The sequence below is a fragment of the Pectinophora gossypiella genome, chromosome 9, assembly GCF_024362695.1.
Source record: "Pectinophora gossypiella chromosome 9, ilPecGoss1.1, whole genome shotgun sequence".
NCBI classification, from domain to species: Eukaryota; Metazoa; Arthropoda; class Insecta; order Lepidoptera; family Gelechiidae; genus Pectinophora; species Pectinophora gossypiella.
Genome location: NC_065412.1, coordinates 11,299,504 through 11,316,546, shown reverse-complemented (window position 1 = coordinate 11,316,546; position 17,043 = coordinate 11,299,504). Strand labels below are relative to the sequence as shown.

Sequence of the window (17,043 nt, the reverse complement as noted above, 5' to 3'; positions counted from 1 at the left end):
GCTGTACCTCCAACAGTCTGACTATACCATATTAACTAAGATAACTAGTTGTGACAGACAGACAGAGGGGCAATACAACTCATTTTTAACATTTTACTTCGAAACCCTAAAACCCAGCGAAGCGCCCTTCTCATTAAAGAAGAGAAACTTTTAATTAAAAGTAGAACAAACTTACATGATCTTCAGTGAAGCGAAATGTTCAGAAATGGTTTAAGTTAAGTATCTTCTGAGAAGAAATGTTCAAAACAAGAGTGAATAGACTGTTACGAAGTAAGCGCGTTCAACCAAACCGCACAGTCACTTAGCATCAGTGAAGTATATATAAATTGAGCTTAAAAACAAATCTACATAGAATAAATAAAATGAGAAGGTACATTGTGGGGGCCTGAAGAAAATCCTCTGCTAGACTGTAAGGGTCAAACCAGGGCTGCCATGCTATGGCGTGCTTAAGTATACATACGCGTGCTATAGCATGCGATCGTATTGCTCACCTTAAAGGCACGGGCCCACCACGTGGCACGTAGCTTCGCTTTGTAAGAAAATGTATGTGGTTTTGTCCACTGCAAAGTACAAAAAGGCTACGCATGAAATGACGTCGTTGATACATGCGTGGCTTGCTCGAATATGCGGTTACATAGCTCAAAGCCGTCGACGTGGGTCTACGTTTCCACTGGAGTACATGAATATGACCCACGACTATGTACATATAAATGCTTCCTGCAATGAAGCTCGTATCCGTAGCAGTGGCACGTGCGTAGCCCCTCCGTGCGCCTTGCCACGCTATTAATATACTTTTTTTTATAATTTCTTTATTAGCAAAGAGATTTGTACATTCGTGCGTTTAAGTTAAGAACTTACTTATATAGAAAGTGCACAAAATATTTGTTGAACTTTGATCTCCAAACTAAGCTTATAGGCCTGTGTCTTGGGGATCAGCGTTCGGCCACGCAGATATTGAACTTGTTGAGCTATTAGTTAGGGATATAGACGTGTGTCGGTCTCCAATGGAAACGTAGACCCACGTTGTCAAACAAATTAATACACGCAGCTTAAATCCGCCACGTGCCCGTGCATAGCGTGCACCGCAGTGGCCCCGCACCTTAAGGTAGGTGGGTTAGGTTTTATGTACATGTGTTAAATATCCACTAGTGTTGGAGTTTTGTAACAGTACAAGTTTTATTTCTAGTCAAACCATCTTGTTAAAAATCCGTTTCCAACGAAAATCTGTAAAGACCTACATCTCCGCAAATACGTTTGCATGTCTCGGGTTCCTTTTCCTAATATATTCAGATCAATATAGAAATAGACCATATTTGGATAATGGATCACTTTGTTGCTCGTCTCTCTGTCAAGACCCTTTCTAAATTAACTCGTGTATGGGTTTGGGTGACTTTACCAACCCGCAGTAAAACAGCGTTGTGAATTATGCAAAACTACCCTCTTCTTTCAACAAACTGTGAGTTTATAGGTTGTTTATGTTTTATGATGAATGATTGACACGCGACGAAGAGAAATACGTTGACCATGATAAAATCTCCACCCACACCATTCTCGCAAGACTATTCCCAGAACGAGTGTATAAAGAAAACCAGTTACTTTATACTATCTCATATTCCCCTACGTAAAAGTAAAGTTTTATTACTACCCGCGAAACGTCCTTTCTTGGTCCTAAAGTTTTCTTTTGTGAGTAAATAACGGGAACATATGCGTCGGTGTACTCGTTTGCAACTAGTGAGGCCACAAAGGAAAACGGTTTTTCGCTCGGTTGGACTTGCATTACGGTAAGAAAGCAAACTGAAGCAAAATGATGCGGTCTACGAACGAAAGTATGTAAAACTTTATATTGGGATTTTAAGTACAGCGGGTGAATTTAGTCTTATTGTTAAAGCAAGTTCCTATTCTTACAAAGTGGTTTGCTTAAAGTAGTTTTGTTTGAGTTTCTTCTTAAGCCTCTTTATTGGAAGAAAATTGATTTTTATTGCATAAACAAGTACTTAAGCTAGTTTCAAAAATGCTAGTTGGTTATAGTTTAATATCAAGGAAGTTATATTAATAAACAAGTTCCTAGTAGCCAGATGGGTGACAATATTGTGGAAGTTGCAAATGAACTCGATGTAATTGATGTATAGACGTAGATTGAAGTGACCTTTAGTAGATTCAAAAGCATTATTTAATGATAAATAAAGCGAAGCTTCATACAGATATATAAGACCAACCTTAAGCCAAGCATCTACGAGATGCCCGTAAACATTTTCCTTAAAAAAATATTATATTAAAAACATCTCTTCGCCTTGAAGGTAGCTTATATTATTATACACTTGTTTGTTTTCTTGATTGAATCCGGCAGATTGCAGAGCACACAAAATGGAAAAAAATATTCAAAGTAATTCCTATGCATTGCCATTTGCCGGGGTCTTTCCGCCTGAGGGTATCTACTTGATTACTTATTGCAAGAAAATCAACCCTCGGTAACTTTTCGATTGAGTTGCAAAAATTTAAATCGAAATCTTGGAAGATTAATTGAACATTTAGCTGCGATAAAAGGCTAGAGTGCTACTGACGTTTAAATGATACTGGAGTTATTCGATCAACTTTAATAAAAAAGGGGTCATCATCATCATCACCAGCCCATTAACATCCCACTGCAGGGGCACGGGCCTTCCCTATGGATGGATAGGGAGATCGGGCCTTAAACCACCACGCGGGCCCAGTGCGGATTGGTGGTTATTAACGACTGCTAATGCAGCCGGGACCAACGGCTTAACGTGTCTTCCGAAGCACGGAGGAGCTCGAGATGAAAACTTTTTTTTGTGGTCACCCATCCTATGACCGGCCTTTGCGAATGTTGCTTAACTTCAACAATCGCAGACCGTGCGCGTTTACCGCTGCGCCACCGAGCTCCTCCAAAAAAAGAAAAAAAGGGTATTTTTTGACATATATAGAGCTCATTAAATATGAAGGAAGCAAGAAAAGCATCGCAGGACCTTGCAAAGAGAATCCCATTGTTTTTGTTTTTTATCAAGGTGTAAGTATGTCACAATGGTATAACAGTGATAGTTGTGCTATTGAAGCTAAGCCTTAATAACACCTAAGTTCTTGAATAAAGCCTGAATCCTTGAAGTCATTATGATCTAAATTAACCTAAGTTCCAGTTTCATTAGTTGATTTGTACCTTTTAAAAACAGATCGACTAATGATAACATACACAATGAAAATGATCTATAAGCAGAGGGTGGGTTGGGTACTTACAATACCGATAACCACAACCCTCATTTCCTCTACCTACCTGAATGTAGGGTAAATGAGGATATAGTTTTCTCTTGACGAGCTTGAATACTCTTGACCTTGCCCCGTGTAAGCAATCGGCTCACTTGTTTCTAATCAATACATTAGTGTAAAAGTAACGGCCTCGACGTTGAGCGTTGAGCTCACGATCCGGAGGTCTCGGGTTCGAATCTCGGTGGGGACATATTCATTAATATCATCTTTGTGATCCCCAGTTTGGTTAGGACATTACAGGCTGATCACCTGATTGTCTGAAAGTATGATGATACATGCTTCGGGTTTAGTCGGTGGTCCCTGTTACTACTTACTAATGTAAGTAAGTAATCGTTACATGAGCCATGTCAGGGGTCTTTGGCGGCTCAATAATAACACTGACACCAGGGTTGATGAGGTTGGTAATTCATCTCACAACCCACACGATAGAAGAAGAGAAGAAGTGTAAAAGTAAGCGAGCTAAACTCGAGCTTTTTACTGTTTCAGATACCTAGGGAAAAGTATCCGGGCGAATATGTTCTCATAATTTAGAATGATAATCGACATTCGAATATTATAAGGTCGCTTTTTGAAGCTAAAATTCATTTTCTTCAATTAAGATTTTTTTGACATGATTTTTTTTGTATTTGCCGCAAATGGAATTAACTACTTGGCCGGACTTCATTAAGAATATATCTGGTTTTGCAAACGAATTCATGTTTTAGCCCTAAAAACAAAATATAACAACAATTTAGAAACGTTTACACTTTAAACAGTTTAAGGAACATAAAAGATTGCTTCTATGTAATAGATTAATACTAAACCGGTCTAAGTGTTGTCCCATAAGAGCAATTTATTATGAAAGTGCAAGCCTCCATTTTCAAAGAGAAGACGTGTTGCCTTCTGAAATTCAATTACGAGCCTCTTTCTTAAAGAGAAACGCTTCTAGAATACTTATATATTTCAGATAGCCTAATGGCTTCTTTAACAAGTTTTAAAATATTCAATCGCATTACACGTTGCTACAGTAGATCGTGGCTTACCTTGCTTAAACTTGAGTTAACCTTTATATTCCATGTGAAATAAAGTTTATTTTTCGTTATTAATATAGGTGAAAAGAACGGTTTACAAAAATCTTTGAGATATTGTTTAAAGTATATCGTATATCGGAGGCCTCCAGTATACCATAAAGTATAATTAACTTTATAGGACGTCAACGCTTAATGTCGACATAAGGTAGCTTGAAATGAAATAATACTGGAGTTATAAATATGTGAACCTCTAAATAAGCTTTCAATGCATCAAAAAGAACCACGGAATCTTTCAAATCAAAAAGAATTTAATTTAAACCCGTTGAATATTTAAACAGTCCTATCTGATGAATATTCACAATTTTTACAACTCTGCTTGGTAATTCACTTTTATTTACACTTTAATCAAAGACTGTGACGGACAAAGTTGTTACCAATGTACAAAGATTGAAGTCTTCAGTAGAAGAAAACCAAGTAAAAAACCTTTACATTATCTCGAGTTGACGTCAGTTGGACGCGTGCCCCGCTGCATAATTTATTAAAATCTTATTAAAAACTGTCGCTGAACAAAAAGAAACTTTGGTATTATAAAGGTCTCTATTATGTCCCTTAGGCACTAGTGTGACTGCTAGCGATAAGCGAGAAACGGATAGCGCACTGGTGGGAAGTATAAGTCAGTGGACAAACGTGGGACAAACGCAGAAAGGTCATGTTTTGTCATGTTATTTTATAAGGGATAAAGAAAGATATTTTCTATGACTTTTCTACTGGAAGAACTATAAAGAGTAATCATGACGTCGAGTAAAGATTTATGTCGTGACCAATATGATGAAGGAGGTATACTTAACCATTGCTGCAGACACAATAGGTAAGTACTGGAGATTAGACTTTTTTTAAATATTGGCTTAACGACCATAATGATATTAGAAAGTGAGCTTTCCATCCACAACTAGGTTCGCGTGGATTTCTTCCCCGCTATCGCAGTAAGTACACCAAATATGTTCCAGTAGGCTCTGCACAGTAACCGCGAATTATATCAAGGCCTTCGATAGCCGTTTGACGTCCATTTACGTAGATAGCATTCGTATCGTTTATTGGTCGAAGCGCTCAATATAATTCGGGCCGCGCGCGGCGCGGTTGTCATGCAGACCCGGCTGGTAGGTATATACGCTAGAGTTATCTCGCATGTAAAACTGTCTAAGATGAACATCATTTATTTAAAGTTACATATTATAGATTTGTCTTCGATATCATTAATTACTACATCTCGTCACTGTTATAATAATCTACTAGATTCCGCTTTATTGCTTACAGTAAGACATATGTCAAACTTGAGCTCCTCAACTTCAAGTTTTTTAATTACTCCCATTTTTGTTTCGGTCCTGTTAGGGTTTTGTCCATTCTGATTTTCCTTTATTTTTTCTTCGAAGCTGCCTCTCAAGTCGAATGTGAATTTGATTTTAACGACTAAGGCTTTAATCAGTTTTTACCATTTATTCACCCATGACGTCATAAAACCAAAATAGACTTTATTCTCTAACAAAGTAAGATTATACTAAGTTTTCTTTATATCTAGTAAGTAATTATATTTCTTTATCTAAAAACCTTACTGTACTTTTCCTTTTTAATTCTATCAGCAGCTGAATAAATCTTTTTCTAATCTTCTCAAGAACTAAGGAAAATCATCTTCTCATCTTTTAGTTGGTCATCCTCATTGTCTTTTCCCGTGGTAGAACTCAACATAAAAAAAATACATTTTTCTTGTCTGTTACTTGTCTGTTCTCTAATACCAAAGAAGACAAAATCTTTAATTTGGAGGTAATTTAATATGTAAAACATGGAGTAGTCGTACTAAGTCAACACGAAGCAGAAATTAGCTATAAAACTAAATTTTTATTAGCATAAATTTAATAAATTCCTTATTTTTATTTAATGTTTCGTGTAAAAGGGAAGCGCAAGTAAAACAATAAATTATGAAGCTGTTTACTTTTTATTACTTACGGCGTAAGTTTATGTTTTACGAAATATAAAACAAGTAATGTACAGAAAAACATTCGGATATTAATACGAGTATTTCATACGTACTCGTATAATTCACCAAGTTAATGTTATTTGCACTTCATTTTCAGATGGCACCAAAAAATATTTATTTCATACGTTGATAAAATACTGTTGAACAAAACAAAAGAAATGCGGTGTCTCGGGTCTTGGATACGTTGCAAACATTTATGACAATAGGCAGTCACGATGATAAAAATATATGAGATTCACATGCCACCTTAATGTCATCGTGTCCATTCCATACATGTTTATCACTGTCACTATCTGTCACCGGGCTAGGTACCTAGGACAGCCAATTAGGTAATGTACATTTTGACGCCTCGTTTCTAAATCCACGATGACTATATTGTAAGCACCTATTTGTTATGATTTTACAATTTAAATCAATGACGATAAAATCTAGAAGCTCAACAGCACTATTGAGTGTTCCTAATTTTTGACAGTTCTCCATACTATCCAGCTAAAATTTGTGATAAATTGCTGTAAAATGTAGAGCAACGTGTAATGTATCCCGTCTGAAGAATGAGTTACGAAAAAGCGACCAGTTGGAAAAAGACAGTTTTGATTGAAAATAAGTTTCACTAAGTTTTCTTCTTTCCGATCTTTAGGGAATTAATATAATACTATGATTTTGCAGTTTGACGCCTCGCAATGCGTAGTGATAAAAATGCGTAAACGCTGCGCAAAGGCGTATAGTGTGAAAATATAAACAAAACAATATATTTGTTTACTCATATAGTGTGGGGAAGTGTCAAAATTTAAGAATACTCAAGAGTAGCGACACCTGGTGGGAGAAATGGGCAGTTATGTACCCCATTGCGTTCATAGGCGTACATGAGAATACATTAGCCTCTATCAGGGGTGTACAATAATAAGTGTTTAATTAAGCTACTATCTAGCTAGCTACTGCTTACTACTACTATTATTTACTTAACTTAGGCTGAACAGTAACCCTGAACTTGAGTTGTTTAGCTCGGTCATTGTTCTCACAATCCACACGAGAGAAAAATAATTATGTATTTTTTAAATTATATTTGTTTTGAAACCAACCCACATCATCTTAATTTGTTATTTCATTAACATTTTGTGACAATCTTTTGTCTTTAATTTAATGCTACGAGTATCACAAAATTGGTAGAAATAAATTCATCATAATATTATCTTAGTAGACGTTACCTATTTGTTTACAATTTTTCTACTTAAAATCTATAAATACATCGATTTCTATGACTATTGTATATATACAGGGTATTAGTGACATCGCAACGAAAACTTAGAAAGATGGTTCAGACTATGATTCTGAGTACCTACCATACTTTTGCGACGGAAAATTCCACTTGATATTAACTCAGAATCATGGGCTTAATCTTCTTTCTTATCGTGTGGGTTGTGAGGTGGAATACCACGGTTATTATTGAGCCGCCAAAGACCCCTGACAAGGCTCATGTAACGATTACTCACTTACATCAGTAAGCAGTAACCGAAACCAACGTCTTAACGTGCCTTCCGAAGCACGGATCATCTTACTTTCGGACAATCAGGTGATCAGCCTGTAATGCCCTAACCAAACTAGGGATCACAAAGTGATTTTTGTGATATGTCCCCACCGGGATTCGAACCCGGGGCCTCCGGATCGTGAGCCCAACGCTCAACCACTGGACCACGGAGGCCATGGGCTTAATTATCACCTTCAGTATTCGTTACGATGTTTCTAACACACTATATAATATGATGCGTATTTACTACTAATGCGTTAAGTAAAAATAACTTTGAGATCACAGAGTGATATGATTCGTATATTGAAGACCAGCGTGATGTAGCAACCAGGCGTAGTGAGGCCCTACGTCAGTGTAAACTGTATAGTACCGAGGGTTACATAAAGACTGGCCAATGGTCACCCCACACTTGGAAAGGACACCTCGGAGAAACCAACTGATCCTATGGTCATTCTGAATGGTTGGAACTACTAGTCCTCCACCACTGTCTCCGTTGCGAGGGTTTATACCTGGAAATTGAATAATAAAAGAAATATATATTACACATTTTTCAATAACTAGTTAGGTATAATTTAAGTTTTCGCCACCACAATATTTGTACAATAACAAAAATGTAATTTATATCTGCCTACCAATGAAGAAATATTTGATAGGATGCATAAACCATAAAATAAGCCGTGATCATAAACAGAAGAATCGAAATAGACGCACTTCTTTTTGGAAATCATGTCAAAAAATATAATGATTATAATTTTAGGATATTACAAAAATTGTATCTTGTAAATAAATATTCAAAATCTAGTAATTATTATTGTAATTGTGAATGTTCTACACAATAATCTTGTTTTCGGAATATTTTCAACTTTTCAAAACTTTCCAATGTACCACTTTTGTTCCATCAATTATTATTATTACGTTTTTCAAATCATTAAATATATAAAAAAATCCTCATTTACCTGCATCAGGCCCATATCCAACACAGAATGTGAACTCGTTCAACAAAGGCTTGTACAGAACTTCGTCAAAATTGAGACAGGTCGAGTCGTTTTGCACCATCGTGTAGGTAGACCTTAACACGTCCGTCAGTTTATCAGCTTCCGTAGTACCGAATCCTACTATCTGTAACAAAAATACAATGACTAATACAACCGTTTACATAACTCCTTATAGTATTCAGTATTCGGTTCGGTTATCGTGAAAACTAATGTAAATCACTATTAATCATGCTGTCTATGATTCTGAGTTAATATCAAGTGGAATTTTCCGCCGCAAAATTCATGTTTTTTGTGTTTCTTTTTTTAAAATTATTTTCAATTCATCTTTTGTGACGAATAACTCTACTGTTAACTAGGTACTCAAAATCATGGTCTGAATCATCACTCGATGTTTCGTTACGATGTCACTAACACCCTCTATATAAATATATGAATAAGTCTATATGAATAAGTTATGAAGATGCATCGCCGTGAATGTATTCCAATGAACAATGTCTTAGTGAATCTTACTGTACATAGTACTAACACGCAAAGGAACATCAATATTGTATACAATTTATGAAAATGAACGGCAGCACATACTGACAGATACTGTTTTCTTTGTATGTTCCTTGGGTCTGTTTAATTGTGTAGAAATTAATTAAATAAATAAATAGAATGGACATAACACAACATCAAGCCTGTATCTCCAAAGGAGTAGGCAAAGATTTATAGCATATACCCATTCCTCGCCATCTACGTTTAAGTCCTGTGTAATAGGGGGCAAGCCTATTTCCATTAACAGGGCACAAATTCTGGAAATCAAATACAAAAAATACAAATACAAAAATATTTATTCGTGAATGTTGCGTGTTACAAGATATTACAGTTGTATTACAGGGTTACAGTGTTGTCATCGGTCTCAGCACATTCAGCCAAGAATTGGCATACGAATTTAAAATTGTCATGCATGTATATAATCACGTGATATCAACTATCTATGATTCAAACATGAATTTAAAACCCGAGCTGGGATTCAAACCCTTACCACTATGATGTAAATGACGCGTTCTCCGAACAAGGTTATCACGGCAGGGTTATCCGTGGAATGTAATCCATAGATATGCAAGCAAATACTACAATAAAAAAAAGTTACTCGCATTGTTCAAATATATTTTGTAGAGCTTTTTATTTAAAAGGTTCAAAACAGTATGTAACAAGAGCAAATACACAATATTTTTATTTATAAAACAACACCTATCTCTGCAACCCTTTTAAACATGAGTGTTTGTGGTGTGACTTTCCAAAAAGAATTGCCCTCTTAATAAAATATTTAAAAAGCAAAGAGCTTATGAATAAATATTTTGGCACCTTACATAAATCGGATAACATTTATTTAATTGGTTCAATGAACCCTATATTCAGAAGCAAAATGTAGAATTGAGACAGGTAAAATATACGTAGTTTTATGAACTCAAACTGCAATTTTTATGTTTATTGATGATTTTTTACATTGTGGTAATTTTAAACCATCAGAATGCATAATTGACTGTTACTGCAGTTTGGTAAAGTGGGTATGACAATTCAAATTATGGTGACAAGTCATCAGCTCATTGCCTAGTTAGATGGTTTATCTTGGATGTAGCAAGCATATTTTTTTTATTTATTTTTTAAATTTTTGTGCAATCATTATTTAAGCTGCTTTTTTTAAATAAAATCCCGACTGAATTCTAGGTTTTCGTTAAATTGTATGAAAAGTTTAAACGTGGACCAAATTCGTTCATTACTATATCGATTCTACAAACTCTCTCAAACCACAGGACCAATTTTGTTTAACACATAAAATGGATACAAGCAGTCTTACCGTGGGTTGGTAGCCGTAAAGATCGGTTTTGTCATAAACCGGTCCCCAAATACAGATTGGTTGTATGTATTCTGTAAACTCCATCTTGTTGACTTTTATCACGGCTAGATCTGCTGTCGCCTCTTTCACAGAGTAGTTGGGATGCAGAATTATTTTCTCAGCCTGGAATATTGAAAGATTCAAAGCCTGTGTCACCACTTCCCCTTATCTACACTATCTTATTGTGCAATTTGTGGGTAGATCAAAACTCTGACTAATAAAACTAAACCTTTCATATTTGTAAATATTACACACATACATACAGGCAGAGGAAGACCTAGAAGGACGTACATTGACGAAATTAGAGATGTCCTTAGAAACGTGCGGTTTCGGCGTGCGATGAAACGATTGACGAATGTGGAGGAAGCAAGAGAAGTGTGTTAGGATCGAAGCAAAGGGAATTGCATAGTCTTTGCTTATCCCGGCGGGAAATAGGGCTGAGTTTACATAAATATCACGTCTATTTCCCGCTAGGACGATTAAAGCCCATGGAATTCCACCTTCGCTTTCTCCACTCTCATCAAATACTTCATGCATGCTCACCGGTTAGAGTACTCTTGACCAGGCTTTTCTTTAATACATACTGGTTTTGATCGGGGTATGTACACCTAGGTCTTCCTTTCCGAACTCTACCACTTACACCCGCATCATAAATCTATTTCGTAAGTCTACTTTCATTCTTCTCTCTACATGTTCGAAACAACGAAGCATCCCTTTCTCAATTCTCGTCACTACATTTTCGTTCACACCACAACACTCTTAACACACGTAAAATATTTATTTATTTATACATTTATTGTTACAAAATATTATTAATATGACGTCATTAAACCCTAAGAAGGTTTGTCCGGACACCATGTCCACAACATGAATTAACGTTGTAAATACCTACGGATGCAAAATATAACTTACATAGAAAATTTGTCTTCCAGGTTGTGTTTCATCTGAATAGTTGCTGATACCAGCCATAATGACAATTCTGTCTGCATCTAAAAGCTTACCAGCTTCAAATACGCAGTGTCCAGCTAAAATATAAAAGAAACAATCGATCATTATAAAAAGTTTGTTGTTGTAAATACTTTCATAAGATCAACTATTAGTTTTCCTACGACATATACATTCATGCATAAGTAATCCTTAGCAAAGGCAGTTACAAGCAATCGGATAACAACCCGCTTTTGTTACAAAATCCTAAGATGTACCGAACACATAGGTGATCGGCCCAGCCCGTTATAAAGATCCATCTCGTCACAAAGGACCCAAGTACCCAATCCCTACAGAAGATTGTTACATGCCCTAAACGGTCTCACCCCTATATATCGGGCCGTCAGTGCGTTGCATTTAGAATACTTAGTTTATTATTATCATTATTTTTATGATTTTGGTTTGTTTTTCTTCTTTGTTTTGTTAATGATTTTTGATATTGGTTTTCTTTTTGTTTTGTTTTTTTTTCCTTTTTTTCTGTGTATTGATTTCCGTGTGGTTTCTGTCCTGTGTTGAATGTAATGTACCTGTCTGTCTGTGTATGTGGTGTCCGGAAGTAATAAATGTTTCTTTCTTTCTCTCTATAAACAAATAAACCTTTTACCTGTAACAATAGCATTTCTAGAAATAATATTGCCACCGCATTCGTATCTTGTGTCGGATGTGGAGTTCTTAATCCTGACCAAAATAGCCACATGCCACGGCCAATCCCCAGCCTGGGCTTCTGTCCTCACCGTAGTCAGTTCTGTGTGATCCAAAGACCGTCTCCCGCAAACATGTCTATACCGTTTACTATCCTTTGTCAAGTTTAAAGACTCCACGGTTTGCGAGGCCTGCAAAAATAGTCAAAAAAAAATTAAGCCTAAAAAGTGATTCCGCAAAGCATCGCGTTATAGTGAAAACCTTGTAAACGCCTTTTTGAAAAATTACATTCGAATGTAAGTTATGTTAACACTTTCAAGGACAGAACGTCTACTGACGTTCCGATTTTAACTCATACTATCTATTATGAACCATCAATGACCCATGGTCTTTGCCCGTGGGTTAACAGAACCTCTCAATAGACACGTTAGTTTTAATCTAGGTGAAAAAATGTGGTCAGAATTTTCACTCGGATCGAAATTGATTAAACAAATCGGGGTTTTGTTGAAGAAAATCACGTTAGAATGTGATTTTTCAAAAAGGCGCTTACGAGGTTTTACTATAAGGCAACGAAAGGGTGAATTCGTATTCGTAAAGACTGAAAAACGATTGTACGGACGTCTGAAAACGTTTAGGACGGTTCTTTGTCTTAATGACTTAGTACAAAAGGAAAAGTTCGTTTGTGATGGTTACTTGCAAAATGGGGGACTGTAGTTTCCAAATATAATTTAGGTATGCTATGAGTATAGTTAGCGAGCTGCCAATTCCTGCAGAATCCATCCAGCAGTTTTAGTAATATTATTATTTTATCGTAAATATAAAAGTAATTACATTGTTATTATCATTAGTTACTAGGTCTGCGCTTCCAGGGACTTAAATATCTAAACTTTATTCGTTCGATTAATTATTTCGCATCCAAATATGCAATATACACGTGAATGAATAAACAGATATTGAAATATTTATTATTTACTTAGATTATAATATTTTATGAGGTTCAATATACACAACATAAGCACATGATTATATTTCCAATTAGGCTAGTCAGAGGTACATCCATCGCAAGATGAACTGAGTACCCACGCTTAATCGAACTTGCTGTCAAGTCAAAATGTCATCTAAAAAGATTTTCCGGAAATCCCTGGTATTTAATTACTTACTTACTTGACTTTCTATTTTATAATTTCCTGGAAATATTTATTATTTCAAAACAGATATATCTTACCTTAATTGTATCATTACACATCACATAGCCATTCAAAGAGAACTTCTTCACATACGGTACATCTGTTTCATTTTCTCCCAAGTTGACAAAGAACACGTAACGATAAGGGACCGGTTCGCTAATCCTGAACTCAAAATCGTAAGAGTCGTTTCTAGCCACAACCTGACTATTTATGGTGGCCTGAAACAATCAAACATTTTTATAATGTATCATAAATTTATTAATTGATAGTTTCTTCAGGCACGTGATGTGGTCTCCTAAGCAGTGTTTAGTTTTTTCTAACGGCCTTCGTGATTCAGTGTAGTCCAGCGATTTGAACGTTGGGCTTACGATCCGGAGCTCTCCAGTTCAAATCCCGGTGAGGACAATCAGTTAAATCACTTTGTGATCCCTAGTTTGGTTAGATCATTACATGCTGATCACCTGACTGTCGGAATATAAGATGATTCGTGCTTCGGATAGTACGTTAAGCCGTTGGTCCCGGTTACTACTTTCTCATGTAAGTTAATAGCCGTTACACGAACCATGTCAGGAGCCTTTGGCGTCTCAATAGTGACCCTGACACCAGGGTTGATGGGCTTGGTAATCCACCTCACACGATACAAGAAGAAGTATAGTTTACAAGGGTTGATATTTGTGGGCCATATGGTGAGAAGACGCATCGGATTAAGAGAACCAGCACGATGGTCCGATGCGACGAGGATTACAGTTGGAGAAAACATCAAGTGATCCATGCAAGCGAGAAACGATTTCTCGGTTTCGTATGAAATTATTGGTAGTGGCGATCTTCAGTAATGAAGAACTGGGAGGGTTAAAAAGGCCACAACGAAGCAATTCATCTAAAAAAGCAATACTGCAGTTTGGCATTTGCGCATGTAAAAGTAAGTGCGCAATGCAAACAAATGTCAAATAGCAATATTGCTTTCTAAGATGAATTGCTGCGATGTGGCCTTTTCAGACCCCCTGACATGCATAGGGCGAAACATGCATCGAGCGGTCCATGCAATTAAGAAACGGTTTGGAAACAAAATCATTCGTAGTGATATCTGATGAAGATCGATATCGGTCCATCGTAAGAGGACGATTACTATTAACATTAATATAGGTACACAGACTGATTTTAGATAGAATCAGTGATACACAAATGGACATAAAATGTTGGTCATATTATTGGCATAACTTTTTGTAAAAACAGCGAAAAAAGCAAAGAATCCTTTTTTTGTCACAAAAAGTGGTGTCAATTTTCCTAACTCGAGACCCTAGAATACGCAATATGCCAGTAAGTCTTTAGGACAGCTTTTTACAATAAAACCCTTACCGATTTCCGCTAGTCTGACATTGACCTTTGGAGACATGTCCAATATTTCAAGTAGGATCGGAAATCAAAGTTCATTGTTTACTTGATTTTTTAACAAATATGTCTGCGTTTGACTGCAATCTCACCTGATGGTAAATGAAGGTGTGGCTATTGCCTATTCACTCTAGTTTTGAATAAGTGTTAAGAGGAAAGGAGACAGCAATAGTTACTATGTTATCGGCCCAGCATGTGCGATGGGAATATTGTGATGCGAGTGAATTTTAGTAGATATTGACAATAAGACAATGGGCATTAGATCGATATGGAGGTCAGTGGCGAACAAAATATGAAAAGGGGTGCTATTTGCATAAAAAAGGTAATTTGAAGTTTAAATAATATTTGAAGACTTAATAGAATAAATTTAGTTTAAAAGAAAAACGCATTTCTGTTGCGGACTCTACATAAACAAAAAAATATATTTTCCAATTCTTCCAACCATTTAGCTTCAGTTTTTATGGACAATCATTTTATTCCGAAACACTAACTTCGGGTTGAAATGATCCAATAGAATAGATGATACAAAATATTATTTAAGAATTGTGCTTAGACTATTTTACAAATATACTTAGGAATATAAGTATTTCTTTGTTACTATCGTTACTCTGTAATTGTATTGTGTTTAACAGTAAGTATTTAAAAACATACTTTGTTGTTAGTTTCAATCATATCCTGTTTTTTTCTTTTTCGCATTAACAAGTTCCAAAGCTGATGAATTATAATGAAAACTTAATCTTATTTTCTTTATTTGGGGAATGGTGGCATTCTTATAAAATGGAATCGACCAATTCACTTAAATTCTGCAGTCTATTTTGAATTTTTAATTAAAACACTTACCCCATGAATTTCAACTTTCTTCTCGAATTCCACTTCAAATGTGACATTGCTCTTCAAATTAAAGTACAAACCTAAATTGACCACTGCCTGCCAAAACTTCTCAGTTACTTTATCAAAATGTATAACCCCCAAACCGCAAGGGTCGTATCTTGTTAAAGGCGAGCCTTTTATGGCCATGGTATTTACCCTTAACACACTCAATAATAAGAAAATAGTTAAAATTTTTAAAGCACACATTTTCGGTATTTTATTCCAAATTTAAATTCTCAGTATGTTTGTACCTACTGCACAATAGTTAGACATATAAGACAAAACGTTTTTATACGACTGTATTATCTTTTAAAAACATTTTAATTACTGATATAAATTTATATAAATCGTTCTTAACGAAGTATTTTTTATCAGTGCGAATATACAGCATGTACTGAACACTAACGTATGAATAGACTGCCTTTTGCGAAATTGGTTACGGTGTCTGAAACACTGGCTTTTAAGTGAAAGTACTGACTCACAAAGTTACGTAAAATAAATTTTCTTTGTTCACAATTCAAGCTTTATTGGGCCAGTATTACTTCAATTAGTCATTAAGACAAAGACTAGAAGAATGTTTTATATGAACTAGATTTTGTAGACCTACTTACCTACTGACTTGTTCAATAATGAAAAACCGTATGTTTAAAAACAGCTGTATAACGTAATATATAAAGATACTTTCTCCTTTTACTCTAATAATATAACACAGCTGTTCTAAATTTCAAAAGTAGTGAGCAAATCAATTTCAAGCATTTTTAAGTAAACTTTAGTCATAACGTAATTTATCTTTTTATTTAAATGTTGAGTCACAAAACATTTACAAAAATATACTTTCTAATATTTTATATCTGATAAATTTTATGATAATTACTTTTATAAGAATCAGATCTGATTTCTGTTTTTGTGAATTCATGTACCCACATCATTGACTTATAATAAAAGCATACTCATTTGTAATAAGTTTTTTTTTATTATATATAACCACGATGTATATACAAACAGTGACGAATAGATAGATACAAGCTGACCCTTCTTCTGGGAACATGACCTTTATTCATTGAATCAGTAGCGGCGTTAATAGGTAAACATGAACACAAATCAATATATACATTCTGAGAACAAATTAAACGAAACACGTAATTTCCTAACCTACAGCAGCATATAAGCATAGAATGAGGAATAATAAGTTGACATAGTAACATACTAGTATGGTATAATTATACGCACACTCGATTCGCAAACTAT

General features: G+C 35.5%; 1 protein-coding gene across 1 annotated transcript; it reads right to left on the bottom strand.

Annotated features, from left to right (window-relative positions):
* Positions 1-6,337: 6,337 nt before the first annotated feature.
* LOC126369661 (venom serine protease Bi-VSP-like) lies at positions 6,338-16,182 on the bottom strand. The gene is made up of 7 exons (XM_050014215.1): positions 15,766-16,182; positions 13,575-13,754; positions 12,312-12,540; positions 11,636-11,748; positions 10,685-10,846; positions 8,803-8,965; positions 6,338-8,355 (listed from the first exon to the last, which is right to left on the bottom strand). Exons 1-7 carry the CDS (start codon positions 16,000-16,002, stop codon positions 8,126-8,128), a joined length of 1,314 nt encoding a protein of 437 aa, XP_049870172.1. The 5' UTR covers positions 16,003-16,182; the 3' UTR covers positions 6,338-8,125.
* Between the last annotated feature and the right edge of the window lie 861 nt (positions 16,183-17,043).

What these genes read in the sequence shown, in the direction of transcription:
- LOC126369661 (XM_050014215.1), bottom strand. Translation starts at nt 16,002, where the DNA reads ATGTGTGCTTTAAAAATTTTAACTATTTTCTTATTATTGAGTGTGTTA. An exon ending in AGAAAGTTGAAATTCATGGG is followed by an intron (nt 13,755 to 15,765) that starts GTAAGTGTTTTA and finishes TGATTGTTTCAG; the next exon opens with GCCACCATAAATAGTCAGGT. An exon ending in CTGGAAGACAAATTTTCTAT is followed by an intron (nt 10,847 to 11,635) that starts GTAAGTTATATT and finishes TCAATATTCCAG; the next exon opens with GCTGAGAAAATAATTCTGCA.